General features: G+C 50.4%; 1 protein-coding gene across 4 annotated transcripts in view; it reads right to left on the bottom strand.

The window, feature by feature from the left end:
• SULF2 (sulfatase 2) overlaps positions 1–17647 on the bottom strand; it is a 118479-nt gene that overhangs the window by 64182 nt on the left and 36650 nt on the right. For all 4 annotated transcript variants that reach the window (XM_053199859.1, XM_053199862.1, XM_053199860.1 and 1 more), the window contains exon 3: positions 6966–7205. In XM_053199859.1, the coding sequence (XP_053055834.1) occupies positions 6966–7205 (240 nt within the window). The remainder of the gene's footprint in view (positions 1–6965; positions 7206–17647) is intronic.

The following is a 17647-nucleotide window of genomic DNA, read 5'->3' as shown; positions in this document are numbered from 1 at the left end:
TGGCCTTAAATGACATGTTGGACCAGATGGACTTAAGATTTCCAGAACATTCCATTCCAAAGCAACAGAACACACATTCTTCTCGAGTGCACATGGAACATTCTCCAGGATAGATCATATGTGGGACCACAAAACAAGTCTTAATACATTTAGGAAAACCGAAATCAGATCAAGCAACTTTTTTCCTACCATGATGGTATGAAATTAGAAATCAATCATGAGAAGAAAATTGGAACATTCACGAATGTGTGGAGGGTAAACAACATAAAACGGAACAACCACTGGGCCAAAGAAGAACTCAAGAGAAATTTAAAAAACACCCTGAGACAAATGAAAATGGAAATAAAACATCCCAGAAGTTACGGGATACAGCAAAAGCAGTTCTAAGAGGGAAGTTCATAGCGATAAATGCCAACATCAAGAAACCAGAAAAATCTCAAAGAAAGCACGTAACTTTACACCTCAAGGAACCAGAAAAACAGGAACAAACAAAGCTCAAAGTTAGCAGAAGGAAGAAAATAACGAAAATCACAACAGAAATAAGTAAAATAGGGACTAAAACAACAATAGAAAAGATCAATACAACTAAGAGCTTGTTCTTTGAAAAGATATACCAAATTGACGACTCTTTAGCCAGACTTACCAAGACAAAGAGAGAGGGCTCAAATAAATAAAACCAGAAACGAGAGATGTTACACAGAAATACAAAGGATCATTAAGAGACTATACTAGGGGCAATTATACACTCACAAATTGGACAACCTAGAAGAAAGGGATAAATTCCTAGAAACACACAACTTAGCAAGACTGAATCGTGAAGAAATTGGAAATCTGAATAGATCACTTACTACTAAGGAGATTGAACCAGGGATCAAAAACTTCTCAACAAGCAAAAGTCTAGGACCAGACGGCTTCACTGGTGAGTTCTACCAAGCATTTAAAGAAGAATTAATATGAATCCTTTGCAAATGTCTCCAAAAAAACAGAAGAGGAGAAAACACTGCTAGACTCATTCTATGAGACCAGCATTACCCTGATACCAAAACCAAAGACACCACAAGAAAATTACAGTCCAATATCCCTGATGAACATAGATGCAAAAACTGTCAACAAAATATTAGCAAATGGAACCCAACAATACATTAAAAGGATCAAATGGGATTTATCCAGGGGGAGCAAGAACAGTTTACCATATGCAGATCAATAAATGTGATACACCACATTAACAAAGTGAAGGATAAAACCGTATGATCATCTCATTAGATTCAGAAAAAGCACTTGACGAAATTCAACATTCATTTATGATGAAAACTCTCAGCCAAGTGGGTATAGAGGAGAAGTACCTCAACACAATAAAGGCCAAATAGGATCAGCCCACAGCTAACTCACTCAACAGTGAAAAACTGAAATCCGTTCTTCTACGATCAGGAGTAAGACAAGGATGCCTACTCTTGTCACTTTTTTTTTTAATGTTTTAATTTATTTTTGAGATAGAGAGACAGAGTGTGAGTGGAGGAGGGGCAGAGAGAGGGAGACACAGAATCTGAAGCAGGCTCCAGGCTCTGAGCTGTCAGCAAAGAGCCCGACGTGGGGCTTGAACTCACAGACCGTGAGATCATGACCTGAGCCAAAGTCGGACGCCCAACCGACTGAGCCACCCAGGTGCCCCTACTCTTGTCACTTTCATTCAATGCAGTGTCGGAAGTCCTAGGCAGAGCAATTAGGTATGAAAAAGAAAGAAAAGCCATCCAAATTGGGAAGGTAGAATTAAACTCTCACTATTTGCATATGACATGATATCACACATAGAAACCCCAAAATAACTGTTAGAATAGACAAATTCAGTGAAGGTGCAGGATACGAAATCGATACGCAAAAATCCATTGTATCTCTATACACCAGCAATGAACTATCAGAAAGAAAAATGAAGAAACAATCCCCTTTACGATTGCATCAAAAAGAATCAGATACCTAGGAATAAATTTAACCAAGGAGGTGAAAGACCCATACGCTGAAAACTGCCACATATTCATGAAAGACACTGAAGAAGACCCAAATAAATGGAAAGATATTCTGTGCTCATGGATTGGAAGAATTAATACTGTAATATGCCCACAGTACCCAAAGCAATGGAGATTCAACCCAATCCCTATTCAAATTCCAGCGGCATTTTTCACAGAAATAGAACAAATAATCTTAAAACTTGTATGGAACCACAAAAGACCCCAACTAGCTTAAGCAATCTTGAGAAAGAAGAACGAAGCTGGAGGCATCATGCTTGCTGACTTCAAACTGTATTACGAAGCTACAGTAATCAAAACAGTATGGCGTTGGCGTTAAAACAGACACACAGATCAGTGTAACAGAACAGAGCCTAGAAATAAACCCACACAGATATGGTCAACTAATTGACATCAAAGGAGCCTAGAATATACAATGGGGAAAGGACAGTCTCTTCAATAAGTGGTGCTGGGGAAACGAGCCAGCCACACAAACAAAATGAACCTGGACCCGTGACGTCATCCACAAAAACGAACTAGAAATGGATTAAAGACTTGAACACAAGACCTGAAACCATAATGTGACATTAGTCTTGGCGACGATTTTTTGGATTTGACACCAGAAGCAAAGGCAATTCATGACAAACATAAATAACCGGGACCACACCAAACTGAAAAGCTTCTGCACAGCAAAAGAAACCATCAGCACAATGAAAGGGCAACCTGCCGAACTGGAGAAAATGTTTGCAACTCTTTTATCTGAAAAGGGGTTAATATCCAAAAGATATAAAGAAGTCCTAAGGCTCAACAGCAAAAACACAAACAATTAGTAAAAGGCGAAAGATTTATACGATCTGAAGAGAAACCAGAGTATTGAAAACACAAACAATTAATCAAACAAGGGGCAAAGGATCTGAATGGACATTTTGCCAAAGAAGACATCCAGGTGGCCAACAGGTATGTGAAAAAGTGCCGAAGGTCACTCATCATCAGGGAAATGCAAATCTAAACCACAATGAGATATCACTTCACACCTGTCAGGACGGCTGTTACCAGAAGGACAAGAGACAGCAAGTGTGGGTGAGGGTGTGGAGAAAAGGGAACCCTCGCGCACCGCCGGCCGGAATGAAAATCGGTGCGGCCACAACGGAAACACTACGGAGCTTCCTCACGAAATTAAAAACAGAACTCCCATACGATCCAGCAATTCCCCTTCTGGGGATTGATCTGCAGGAAATGAAAACATGAACTTGAAAAGATATCTGCACCCCTACGTCCGCTGCAGCATTATTTACAACGGCCAGGACATGGAAAGAAGCTAAGTGTCCGTCGATGTGGTGTATGTAGACAAGGAACGATCATTCAGCCGCGTGAGTGAAACCTTGTCATTTGCAACAACAAGGATGGACCTTGAGGGCATTATGCTAAGTGAAAGAAGCCAGAGAGAGACAAATACTGTTATGATCTCGCTCATATGTAAGAATCCAAGAAAACAACACTGAGCTCGTAGATACAGAGGACAGATTGGAGGTTGCCAGTGGCGGTGGGCAGGGCTAGGGGTCGTACCCCAAACTAATATAATGTTATACACCAATTATACCTCATTCTCAAAAAAGCAAATGGTTGAGTCTCTGGTCAATTCGTGGAGCAGGCCCACCAAAGAAGCACGGGCTTTTATTTTTTAATTTTTCTATTTTTTCCCAATATATGAAGTTTATTGTCAAATTGGTTTCCATACAACACCCAGTGCTCATCCCAAAAGGTGCCCTCCTCAATACCCATCACCCACCCTCCCCTCCCTCCCACCCGCCATCAACCTTCAGTTTGTTCTCAGTTTTTAAGCGTCTCTTATGCTTGGGTTCTCTCTTCCACTCTAACCTCTTTTTTTTTGTTGTTTCCTTCCCTTCCCCCACGGGTTTCTGTTAAGTTTCTCAGGATCCACATAAGAGTGAAAGCATATGGTATCTGTCTTTCTCTGTTGGCTTATTTCACTTAGCATCACACTCTCCAGTTCCATCCACGTTGCTACAAAGGGCCATATTTCGTTCTTTCTCATTGCCACGTAGTACTCCCATTGTGTATATAAACCACAAGTGCTTTATCCGTTCATCGGTTGACGGACATTTAGGCTCTTTCCATAATTTGGCTATTGTTGAGAGTGCTAGAAGCACAGGCTTTTAACTGCAAGCAATAAGTGATTGCTCTCTTGAGTCTCATACACAGCCAAACTTAAATCCAACTCAACCAACTTTGCTAAATACCCGTGAAAATGCAGAGTTTAATGTGCCTAAAGACCCAGAAACAGCAGCTGACCACTGGTCCTTGGGAGACTAAGGTTGTTATACGTTCTAATTTGAGTCATACCTATCAAATTCATCTAAGAGGAATTTTCAATTCATTAGTTTCCTGTCATTTTCTTCAATCAACCAACAATGACCAGCATAACTAACATTATTAGTGGTATCTTTAAAATGTTTTCACCTTAAATAGCAACTTAATATGAAACTCAAGTCAGAGCTTCCTAGCTGCCAGGGCAAAGAGGGAAAGTATACAGGGTACATAGCTCTTGCTATTTAATGACCAGGAACACATCAGGCCATCAGAACAAACAGGCATTTTCAGGGTCCTGAGTTCTGAAAGTCACGCTGCAGCAGGGTCTCTTGCACAGAGAGGCATTCTAACTGTAACGAATAAAATCCTCAGGGACGGTTTTACAAAAAATGTAAATGCTCTGTGTATGGCTATTTACGCTTGGACGTTATGATCCCAGTCTTCACTGAAGCGATACCGAGTAAGCATAGTTGGATGAAAGCAAGTCTTTGGGAAGACAGCTTTTCGGCGACGTGTGCAAATTCAAGAACGAAGTTTGGGAAATCAATTTTGAGGAACATTTATTATTGAAATAGTTCCTTTTCTTGCGCCAGCTGTGTGATTCTAAGGCATTAGTCACCGGTTCCCACCAGGAGCGCCCACGATATCACAGGGTATGTGTTTCCTTTCAGTGTGAAGGATGCTCCAAACTTGCTTTGAATTCCCACGGTCTTCGGTTTCCATTTTGGTTGTGTCACAAGCACCCCAATTGAGGACTCTGGGCACATCTCTTTTCTGGGCTGCAGTTGTCCGGCTATCAAATAAGCGGTGTTGATGAGAACACCTTAGGGTCCTTACTGTTCTTTTAGCATCCAAATCGGAAGTTTTCTACACAGACCTTTCAGTCAGATGTTCTACAGGGGGTCTGTGAGCTATACTCTGCCTTCAGACAAGCTTTTGTTTGGCCCACGGTGTACATTTTTTAAGAAACTGATGATGGCAACGTTTTTTTCCCCCTTATATCAGCATATTTCAGCTACACATTCAGGTTAGAAATATGCGAAGATTGGTACTCCTGGGCATGAATGGCTATAATTATCTGGACCGGTGTAGAAGACGCCCCTTTCCGTAGGTGCCCTCTGGTGTGCTGCGGGACCCCCGTGTCCTGCTTCTTTATTTACATGCAGGTCCCCACAACCAGCTGCGCGGTGGCCCGTGCTGACCTCTGACACGTGAGGCTCTCTGCAGAGACCCAGGAACCAACCAGCTTATGCGTATGGGATGGAGGCCTTCTGAGTTCTCTCAGGAGGCCCCGCTTTCTGGGTGACCCTGGCAGGAGAATCAGTCCACAAGAAGATGCACCTTCCTCTTGTTCCCCACCCCGACGTGCCCCGCCAGCCACACGGGTATCCCAGGGAAAGCACCCCCAGCCTGGAAGGCTGCTTCATCTCTGACCTCGGCTGAGGGGGGGCGTCGATCCCCCATCTCCTGTCACTCCCCCGGAAACAAGCCCCTGGTCACTCGGACGCGACTTCTCAGGGTGGCAGCATCCCAGCCGCAATGTCTGATTTCACGATCGCCTCGCTCGGCTCTCAGTGGGGAGTGTTTACTTTTTCAAAATTCAATTTAATGGAGTTTTGGAGGATTTCGCATGGTGCTGGAGGTGTTTGTAATTGTGTCTTTGCCCCAGGCCAGCAGCCTGACAGGTGAGCCTTGGGAACCGACCAAGGTACCTCATGCAAGATAGACCGGAAGACCTAATTGCTCCGTATCCATCCACGAGACAGCTCTGCAGCACCGACCACAGGAGAGGTGGGGCGTGCTGGGTAGTGTAGACGGCCAAGTGTAGACAAGCCGTCCATGTCAATTTCCCGGCCATTCTGCAGAGTGGCCACACAGTCCCACACGTGCTCCTGTCCATTTTCCACACCAGTTTTCATCGCTGCCTCCCACCCCAATGTTCTTCTGGAACCTTCTTCCATGCTGATGGTCTGAAGTCAATAAACCGGTCCCTAACATAACACATGGTGAATACAAACTCACACATAAATACTTCCAGCCTCTCTCTGTATTATATTTCATATTTTAAGTGGACTCATTAAAAAAATTCAAATTGCTTTGAAAAGGTCACGTTCTTTCACTACTATAGGCAAATCATTTTGTATTTTTCTTTTTTTAATATTTTAGTTTTCTTATTCTTTTTTTTTTCTTCTATTTTAGAGAATGAGGGAGCGAGCTTGTGTGAGCGGGACAGAGGGAGAGAGAGGGAGAGAGAGGGAGAGAGAGGGAGAGAGAGGGAGGGAGAGAGAGGGAGGTAGAGAGAGAGAGGGAGAATCTCAAGCAGGTGCCATACTCAGCGTGGAGCCAGAGGTGGGGCTCAGTCCCACGACCCTGGGATCACGACCTGAGCTGAAATCAAGAGTCGGACGCTCCACCTCCTGAGCCACCCAGGCGCCCCTCGTGTCGTATTTTTCTAGGGCCCGCGGGCATAAGCAAACGCTTTTAAGTTAAAAAGAAGTGGTCCACGGGCTGCCTGACATCATCTCCAATCCCTGCAGTACACGGTCCACATGCTGGTCTGAGGTCGGGGCGCCGGGCCCCACATCCAAAGCTGCGCGCCCGCCTGCCCGCCCGCGGCCTCCTGGCTCCCCTTACCTGTCCGGTAGCCCGTGCTGTTGAGGTACACGGCGAAGGTGCGGCTCTCGTGCTGTGCCTGCCAGGAGGGCGAGGAGCAGTTCTCGTTGTTGGTGTAGGTGTTGTGGTTGTGGACATACTTCCCGGTGAGGATAGAGGACCGCGAAGGGCAGCACATGGGCGTGGTCACGAAGGCGTTGACGAAGTGCGCCCCGCCCCGCTCCATGATGCGCCTTGTCTTGTTCATCACCTGCATGGAACCTGCAACCAAGAGCCAAGGTGAGTGTGGCCGTTCCCAGCTGGTGCCCGGTGGGCCACGCGACCACTGGGGACAGGCGCTGAGTGGTTCTTAACCCCATCCCTGGGGAGGGGGCGCGTTTTGGAAATCTCTGGGGACGCATGAGGGGGGGCCACAACGGTTAGTTGTGAGCCTGGGCCAGTGAGGCACTGTGGGGTAGTCCTGTGCAAGAAATATCCTGGGTTCCCAGTCCCGCTGCGTGCTCATGGGGAGTAGATAAAAACCTGTTTGTCATACATATAAACCAAACATCTTTTTTTTTTTTTTTTTTTTGCAGGATATTAACATGCAGTGTATTTATTTATTTATTTTTGGTAAGCAACCACTATGTAAACCAAGGGAAGATTATACTTTGTTTTGTTTGGAACTTGCCCAAGAATCGTTCGTTTTTACTGAAATCTGGTCATGCCAACCCACCTGGCTCACCTCCCTGAACACTCCTCTGCTCCTTTGTCCACATGGTCCTTCTAGTTTGGAATCCACTTCCCACCTCTCTCCAGACTCGAGCCATCGGCCAAGCCACACGTCTTCCAGTGATCACACTGGCTTCGGATTCCCTCGAGCGCGTAGTATGCATGCTGCAGGTGTTATTAGGGCTTAATTATATACCACTGGGTATCGTGGCTTCGTTCGCGCCTTTTCTCATTCGCGAATGAAGCTGTAAGCGGCGAAAGGCGCTCAGGACGAAAAGGAAACTAACGTGCAGGAGACCTACTATGCACAGGTGCTTTCCTGGTCACTGCTCCGCTGAGGGCCCCACGAGGGCAGAGAGTGCGTGCCCTGCTCCGTGCTGAATTCTCAACGCCCTCGTGGGGTGTGATACACAGTAGGCACTCAATAAACGTTTGCAGAGTGGATGCGCAACACTATGGCTGGTACCAGGATATTTAGTAGGGTTAGGGAAATATTCAAGGGAAATCCTTTCTCTCTTCCTCCTCCCACCCTCAGTTTCCTTCCTTTTCGTTAGAGTTCTTTGGGTCTGCTGCGGATTGAGTGACGCAAACTCTCCCCCACCCTCCATACGTCCTCGTCCTCACCCTCAACACCTGTGAATGTGACCTTGTTTGGAAAAAAGTGTCTTTGCGGGTGTAGTTAAGGATCTTGGGGGGAGATCGTTCTGGATTACCTGGGTGGGCCCCAAATCCAATGACAAGCGTCGTGTAAGAGCCAGAAGGGAGAAGACACACAGACACGGTGGGGACGGCCATGTGAGGACCGAGGCAGAGGCTGGAGGGACGCAGCCACAGCCTAAGGAACTCCCGGGGCCCCCAGGAGCTGGAAGAGGAAGGAAGGATTCTCCTCTAGAGCCTTTGGAGGAAGCATAACCCTGTCAACACGTGAATTCCGGACTTCTGGCTTCTAGAACTACTGAAGAGTAAGCCAATGCAGTCTACCAGGCATTTGGAGTTTTTACTGGAGAGGTGCCCAGCCCAATCACCAACAGCCCCTTAGAGGTTTTAACAAAAACTAATCACTCTCACCTCAGCACTCTGTCCCTACAGGCGAAGAATGAAAAGGAGATTTATATGGCTCTTTTATCCCATCTTTCTGCCAAATAGGGACGGAATAGAGTTAGAGCTTCCCTGAGGCAAACATAGATCATATCTCCTCACTATTTAAAACCATCGGATAGCTTCCCGTGGCACTCGGAAGGACATCGGAATTCCTTACTGTGGCCCAAGACTCTTCCAGACTCGTCCTTGCTGCCAAGCCACCTCCCATGTTCCTTTGGCCTCATCTCTCCCCTCCCCCTTGCTCACTTGGTTACACTGGCCTCCTCATGGTTTCTCAAATGCTCCACTCCCATCCCTGCCCCAGGATCTTTGCACTGGCTACCGCTTCTGCTGGGACTCTTCCTGAGACATCCCTTTGTTGGCTTATCCCATTTAGTCAGATCTCAACTCGACGTCACCTCCTCAGCAAGGCCTGGCCAGCCCCCCTGCAGCACTTGAGCTGGTTTTTATCAGGGAGGCCCTTCTGGCACCAGGTGTGTTTCCTGAGCCTCTTGGCCAAGGCTGGCAGCGGTGGGTGGAGGAAAGAGCCAGCTCTGTGTGACGAACTGAACAGGAACTATCAGGCCCGGAACCGTGTGAACATCTATCCTCAAGGTCACACGCCCTCCCAAGAAGCTCCAGGGGATGCAGTTGTAACTGAAGGCAACTACAGGTATGACCTCCCTCTGGAGGGGACAGATGACATGGGCTTTCCGAGGTCCACCCTGCAAAGCGAGCAGGGCACAGTCTCAGGGTTCAGCCGAGCCCTGGGGCCTCACCAGCCTCGGGGCCGCTCCTAGGGAAGGCTTTCCGGGAAGGCCTCCCACTCGCCGGTGGGTTCTTTCTACCCTGAACTTCTACCACGAATCGAGACATCGGCGTCCCGACGCCCGAGGCCCAAGCCTGAACACTAGCCACGTTCCCGGCTCGCGGCCTTTGCCGGAGCTCTGCCCTCTGCCTGGAGCGCTCCCTCCTTCAGGTTACTGAGCAAACGTTAAGTATCTCAGGGGAGGCCTTCCCTGGCCCAGAATCTGGCAGGGATTTAGGCCTGCTTTGTTTGCCGTTACATTCCCAAGCCTAGAACAGTGCCTGGCACAGAGTAGGTTCTCCATAAACGTCTGGAAATTAACAGAAGATCTGATCTTACTGTTTGAGGTTTCTATAGAACTCAGGAGCCCCAGGTGGTTCGTATTCGTAGACATGTGTGTTTTGTGCAGCGGGTTCGAAAACTCTGCCTTTAAAGAGCATGAAATCCATCCCGCGTTTTCTGGTTTGCTACCCCAGCCACGGCTCCTTATGGTCCCACATCCCACATCTGCCCATTCACGTACCCGCCAGGCGCCTGAAGGCCTGGGTTTGGCAGCCTCCTAACATAACTTAGTGGATGAGACAGGTCCAGCTTCTCCATGGGGTAGAGGGCAGTGTTATCCGTCAATAATAATCGTTATGCTCGCTAATAGTCGCAATGGCCGAGTGCTGGCTGTATGCACGGCTGGGCACGTGTTATGCGCCGTTTTACTTAATCCTTTCAACAGCCCTTTTGAGGACAGAGAGCGAAATGCCCAAAGCCACACACGTTTGGAAGCGTGATGTGAGGGCTCAAACCCAGGCTTGTCCGGCGGGGACGGCGGGTGCTTGGAGTCAGGTTCAAGAAACATACGGTTCACACCGCACGGGAGGTAGCATAAATACACCCAGGAAATGCACTGAGATCCCAATGCACTTGGTCAATTCTCGACCTCAAGGAGGCTCAGAAGAGTCCTGGACTGGAGGCTGGGTCCCCTGGTCATCCCAGAGGTGACTTTAGCTGGCACACCAGTGGTGGGAGCAGCACGGGGGCACATCACCAAATATCAGGGACGCCAGCCGTGGGCAAGTGATTCCCTCCACTACTGATCAACACAAAAGGCCAACTGGTGTGGTCATGTCCTTGACACCTACACAATTCCTGCCTCAACGGGGAGTGAACCAGTCGCCTGTCAGAACGCTCAGGGCGCAGCAATGTTGGCTTATATTTAGTCGACTGGCTTGGTTTTCCTTTCCTTAGAGCAGTTAATCCTGGCTTCTCTCATTTAGGGTAGCGGAATCTTGTTCTTTTCTTTTTTTTAATATTCTTTAAAAAGAATTTCTTAATGTTTATTTATTTTTGAGAGACAGAGAGAGACAGAGAATGAGCAGAGGAGGGGCAGAGGGAGAGGGAGACACAGAATCCGAAACAGGCTCCAGGCTCCGAGCTGCCGGCACAGAGCCCGACGCGGGGCTCGAACCCACGAACGGTGACATCATGATCTGAGCTGAAGTTACACACTTCACCGACTGAGCCACCCAGGCGCCCTGAATCTTTTTCTTAAACACACACACACACCAATTACAGCTGATTAACGGAAGTCCACGGAAGGGGCGCCCGGGTGGCTCAGGTTGAGAACGGACTCTCGATCTTGACTTAGGTCGTGATCCCAGGGTTCGTGAGTTCGAGCTGTGCATCCAGCTCTGTGCTGACAGTGCAGAGCCTGCTTGGGATTCTCTCAGACACCATCAGTGCCTCATACTCTAACCTGAGCTCCTGCTGCCACCTGCCCCCTCATCCCTCCTTCCCTTTCCTCCAGCTACGTGGGCAAAAATCTAGCTACTCCTCGGTCCCATCTCTCTGTTCCCACATCGAATCCATCAGCAAAGCCTGTCCACCACCTGGCCCTGTCGCCCTCCTCCCTGGGCATCCTCTCTCTTCCGAATTAGGTCAGCTGCTTCGCCTCCTCACTGGACTCTGCCCATTTATTATGCACGGAGCAACCAGAGCGCCTCCTCTCCTTGGCACCCTCTGGGGCTCCCACTCACCAGAGAACAAAGTCTTGAAGTCCTCCACAGGCCTACCTGGGTCCAGACCTCGTCAGGCAGGGGCCTCGTCTCCGCCCTCAGACCTGCCGGGCCTGCTCCTGCCTCAGAGCCTTCGCCTTGCTGCTCCTTTGCTTGGAAGGCCTTTCCCCCTGAACCCTGACGGCCTGTGTGATCACCCCCTTCTCGTCTGTACTCCCTGCCCCTGACAGTTGAGACCCCTCCCTTGTTTTTTAAGTTTCTGACTCCATAACTGTCATCTGTGACTAACCACAGACTTTTACACACTTACATATTTATGTTGCTGTCTGCCTGCGCCCGGTCACTGAGGCCTCCCAGCCCCGAGGCCTGGAGCGGCCCTCAGCACAGGGTCGGTGCTCAGTTAAGTATTCCTCAAAGGAATGAGCCCCGGGCACTCCAGGCAGAATCAACTCTTCGCCCACTCTTCACAAACTGTGGGGAGAAAGGACGGGGCGGCTGGTGGCGAGAACCCGGCCCATCTGGGTCTCCCGGGTCTGCAGAAAGGACAACGCTGGCCCCCCACCCGACCTGTCAGACCCTCCTCTAGGAGGCAGGAGGCCACCACCTGGCAAGCAATTCCCCTGCAGTCAGCAGCCCCGAATGCCGCACTGGCAAAAAGCAAAAGCCCGTAGAACCGTTTCTTTCTTTCTTTCTTTTTTAAAAAATGGGCTCAGAACCAGGGTCTCAAAGCGCTCTGTCTCCACCGCACTATTTCCGAGGAGAGGAGCGATTGCCAATCTCGTCCAGGAGTCCCCGTGCGTGTCCGCTCGGTGCGCTCGCCCCTGCCCACATGAGCCGGCTGCAGGGGAGCGGTGTCCATGTGCCGCTCAGGTACGAGGTGACGACGCCCCCAGAGGACAGCCGGCTTCTGTGCCCGAGCAGCGCTACCATGAAGCCTCCCCGTGGGGACAGTGACCTGCTTTAGCACAACTGCCACAGCGATGGGGCTCTGTACGTCCACATCCGGAACACGAAAACATGTGATCTAATCTCGCCCAGCCTGGCCCTCAGGCAGATGGACCAGTCTGATGGGGGGGAAGAACCTGGAAGATGCGGCCACACAGAAATAAAAAGGCCAGTTTTCAACACGTTAAATGAAGCCAGGCCGGCCAACCCAGACTCACTCTGTCCAACACAAACTTGGGACGTGCACACAAAAACAGGCCGGGTTTCCTTCTGTGATCAAACCTTCCAAGCCAGCTGGGCCAGGGGTGAGGTCACCCGACACCTCTGTGCGACTCTAATGGTCCCATCCCACCGATGAGATGGCCCCCCCCCCCCCCCCGGGCCTTGACGCTTATATGGCCGCCCCTTTCTGATCACTTTCTGGGGCCTCCTCGGTAGACCACCTGTGCTATTATTTATCCTTATTTGATATTTTTCCTTAAAGCGACTTAAAATTTAAAAAAAAAAATTTTTTTTTAACGTTTATTTATTTTTGAGACAGAGAGAGACAGATCATGAACAGGGGAGGGGTAGAGAGAGATGGAGACACAGAATCTGAAACAGGTTCCAGGCTCTGAGCTGTCAGCACAGAGCCCGACGCGGGGCTCGAACTCACAGACTGCGAGATCATGACCTGTGCCGAAGTCAGATGCTTAACCGACTGAGCCACCCAGGCAACCCCCAATTTTTTTTTTTTTAACGTTTATTTTTAAAAGACAGCGAGAGACAGATGGGGAAGGGGCAGAGAGAGAGGGAGACACGGAATCTGGAAGCAGGCTCCAGGCTGTGAGCCGTCAGCACAGAGCCTGACATGGGGCTCGAACCCACAAACCGCGAGATCATGACCTGCACCGAAGTCGGGCGCTGACCCGACGGAGCCACCCAGGCGCCCCTTAACGTGACTTGAAACAGATAAACTTGAATCTCAACCCGAGTCACTACGTGAAATTCTGTGTCTGATATGCTAATCAAAACGTTTTTTTTTTTTATGCACATGAAAATAAGTTTGTAAGTAGTAAAATCCATGCTTTTTGACTTGTCACATGAGATACCTCGTGCCTTACCTGTCGTAGAAAGGCATCTGGGAAACGCTGAATTCGTTTGCTCTTCTCAAAGTCTGGGTCGGAGCAACCACGACCTCTAGGGAACGAGCGGGTGCCGGGGGCTTGCAAGATTCAAAACTGACTCAATTTTTGCCCCTTCCAGGGCTTAGGTGGTTCCCACCCACTTTTTGCCCTAGAGGCCTGTGTCAGCTGGGGGCAGATGCACCGCACGGCCCTTTAAGACAGACTCCTGTGGCCCCCCAGCGTGGGTGGCAGGGGAGGCACTGGTTTTGACAGACGACTACTGAAACGATGCCTTCTGATGTTTGTTTTCTTAACGTTACAGGTCAACAGAGTCCGTGACGTGTTCTCGCCTCGAGAGAGCGGTGGCAGGGAGATGGGATGTGGGGAAAAATAAAGCCCCGGGGTAAACCCAGGTCTTGACTGAAATCAGCATTTTCCTTTAACGGTTTTTGCAATTTGTTTATGTTTGAGAGAGAGGGTGCGTGCACAGGTATGCGAGCAGCGGAGGGGCAGAGAGAGGGGGACAGAGGATCCGAAGCGGGTTCTATGCGGACGGCAGAGCGCCCGATGCAGGGCTTGATCTCACAAACCGCGAGATCATGACCTGAGTCAGAGTCTGATGCTTAACCGACTGAGCCACCCAGGTGCCCCTTAAACCACACTCTCTAACCACCCCTGACCCTCATCTGGACCTACTGAGGCAGTCACTCCAACTGGCTCCCGGCTCCCACCCTCGTCCCCTGCACTACGTTCTCCACCTGGTGGCCACAGGGCTCCTTTTAAAATGTTGAGTCACACCATGACTTCCTTTGCTCAAACTCATCCAACGAGCGTCCATCTTGCTTAGAATAAAACCCAAAGTCCCCCCCCCCGCCCCCTTTGGCCCAGGAAACCCCATGTGAGCTGGACGCTGATTCTCCCCAAGTACAACTTGTACCTCCGTCCCCCACTTGCCCTCTGCTCCGGCCACGCTGACCTTCTCACCACTCCTTGAACACGCCAAGCACGCTCCTGCCTCAGGGCCTTTGCACTTGCAGCCCCGAGACACACCCCCTCCGCCCCTCCCTGCCCCGTGGCATCCAGGTCTTTACCAATACTGCCTCCTCAGGGAGGCTTTCCCTGGACTGCGCTAAGCTCTCTCCTTCTTGTCCTTCTTGCTCTTTGAGAAAATGTTCTCAGCAGAGAGGATGGTTGCTTCCGGGTGAGCCCTGCGAATGGTGGCTGGGAAGGGTACTTTGGCTTTGAATCGTTTGAGTATTTGAAGGTAAGGCTGTGTGGCTCATCTAATTTGAAATACTTCAGAGGCTCAGGGGGGAGGAGAGAACTGGCTGCAAACAGGCTAATCCACGAACACTCCAGGATGTGTGTCGCCTTCCTATCTGTGCCTTTCGTTTGGGGAAAGATAATCTAATCGAGCAGAGGCCTTTCAGCAAGGACCTCCCCGTATCCGTGGAGACCACAGGTGACTCTGAACACAAAACCGGAGGCCACAGTCAGAAAGCCAGAGGCAGGGCCTGCCCACGAGAATGTTTGGTGATGCTTTTTCCAGTGTGTCAAGATTCTGGGACACCGGGAGGGGGTCCAAGAGTCCGACTCATTTCGGACACCGTCTACACAGAGTCAGCATCGGATGCCACAGGTTAAGGGCTCAAGTCCCGCAAGGGTGCCCCACTCTCCCCGACTCCCCCTGCACGGACGCTGGCCGCCAGCCCGGGCTGTCACCTGTGCTTTGACCGACAGGCCACAGAGTAGCAGTAGAAGGCTTACAGAACTCAGGGAAACACATTCACCTGTTTGTTAAAGGACAGGAAGCAGCGGCCAGGCGCCCTAGGCAAGGTCTGAGGGCGGGTGGTGTTTACAGAGGCGTCACAGAGTCCCGATTGATCAAGTCATCGGCCCCGGGCTGATTCAGCCTCCAGCCCCCTCCGCCAACCCTCCAGTCCCATGGTCCAGGGGTTCCCAAGCAGTGTTTTCTCCTCTCCTGGGGGTGGAAAAGCAGGAGCCGAAGGGCCAGCTGGCACGGGGCCAGGCGGCGGGTGAAGGGGCCACGACCCACGTCCTCTCCAGATGCCACCCTTCTCTGAGCGATTGTTCTCTCAGCCACTTAGTTCTGTATGTTAAATGGGTTCCGCTGCTCCATACATGTGCGGGTGTAACCCGCATAAGCACGCTTCTGTTCTGGACGGAACGCGGGGCACGACCCCCCACCCCCCGCATCTGTAGACTCTGGGTATCAAAGAGCCCACAGAATGAAGTGTGATCTGTCCTATTAAGTCACTGACTTTCTTGGGGCCTTCGTTTCCCTTCTGTCAAAGTACAGCGAGGGAACAGCTTTAGGTTAAGGTTTCCTTTGACCGTGACATTCAAGGACGATTCTCGAATACCCTCTGTCATCTTCTGCAGTGTGCTGGGAAGGGCCCTAGAGGCACATGGCCTGAGTTCAATTCCTGACCTCGCCGCTTCCTGTCAGCCACATACCCTGGTGCAAATGAGTTACCACCCCCCCCCCCCCCCAAGTACCTTGGTGTCCTCGTGGGCAAAGCAGGGAGAATAAGAGTGCCTCCTTCCCACGGGATGTTCCAAAATTTAATTGAGGAAAATACGGGCGAAGCCTCTAGTGCAGGACACGGCATATGAAAACGCTTAACACGCGGTAGCTGTCCAAAGTTTTAGTTGCTGTAGCTCCCAAGTACTGCGTCACACCGAGTTCACAGAGTGCCTCTGGACACATTCTGGTCTGTGCGCTCGAAAGCGTTTAAAACATTAACTAATTCTTTTTTTTTTTTTTTTAATTGGGAGATTTCACATCAATCCAGTTTTCTGGCTTGGCTTGAAAAAATACAGAGATCTGGCCTTGCTGGGTTCACAGTGAGTGGACCTGAGTGGCAAAGGCCCGGTTTAGAAGGGCCGCGCTGGTTCTCTGGGCTCCCCACTTCCCACATTTACAGGACCTGCCTGGCCCTGGGGGCACTGGGTTTACAACTTGCAGCTGTTTCTATTCCAGGGGAAGGGACCAGCTGAGTAAACCTTCAGAGTAACACTTACTATGACCCAGAGCCCTACAGAGAGCAGGCTTTAAGAGGGGGAGGAGAGCTGTGGGTGTGGGTGCAGGCTAGGACAGAGCCTTGACCTGGACAGGCAGGTGGGGGGCGGGGGAGGGGACGGGGGAGGGCCATCAGCTCGGGCCACAGGTGGCAAAGCATCTGTGACCTGTGCTGCCCTGCAGCCACCAGGCTGGAGTACCCGAGGCAGCCCGCATCCGGGCCTCGAGCGTCCCTGGAATGCCCGCGATGTCACCGGATCAGACTGTGAGCCGCCTGCCCGTGGCAGACTGTCTAACCACCACGGGAGGCTGGGTCCCATCAGCCCGACCGCCCAGAATAGCTCTGTCCCCAGCAGGCAGGGAGAGGGCGGCGGGGGGATGAGCAGCAGTGGAGGCCACATCTGGGCAGAGGGACCCCACTGTTTCCCGGACAACGACATCTGTGCCTGGATGTGCTCACCGCTGTGCCTCCGACTTGACCCAGAATAAGCGCGCCGGCTGCCGGGGCCCTGCTGCTCGGGCGGCTTTTCCTCACGGCGGCAAGGGGGGAGCCGCTCCGGACTCCGCAATCTTACAAAACAGAAGAGGTTTTTTTGTTTTTAAGTTTTTATGTATTTATTTTGACAGAGAGGTAGAGACAGAACGTGCAGGGGAGAGGCGGAGAGAGAGGGGGACAGAGGATCTGAATTGGGCTCTGTACCATCAGCACAGAGCCTGACGCGGGGCTCGAACTCACAGACTGCGAGATCATGACCTGAGCCGAAGTTGCGTGCTTAACCGACTGAGCCACCCAGGCGCCCCGGGAACTTACAAAATAAAGTCAAATGCTGTTGCTGGTTTTAGCTACGAAAAGCCGAGGCTCGAAATCGGTTCCTAAACCCAGTATCATTAAGCAGATGTCGAAGACAGCCGTGCTAGAATTTCATTAATGAACATCGGACTGTCGGAGAGATCATGAAGTGAATTTTTCCTCCTCTGCCTTCTGCTCCTTCTGGCTGTGAAGC

The sequence above is a fragment of the Acinonyx jubatus genome, chromosome A3 (genome assembly GCF_027475565.1).
Source record: "Acinonyx jubatus isolate Ajub_Pintada_27869175 chromosome A3, VMU_Ajub_asm_v1.0, whole genome shotgun sequence".
NCBI classification, from domain to species: Eukaryota; Metazoa; Chordata; class Mammalia; order Carnivora; family Felidae; genus Acinonyx; species Acinonyx jubatus.
The sequence above is the reverse complement of the archived record's forward strand: the minus strand, read 5'-3'. Positions and strand labels throughout refer to the sequence as shown.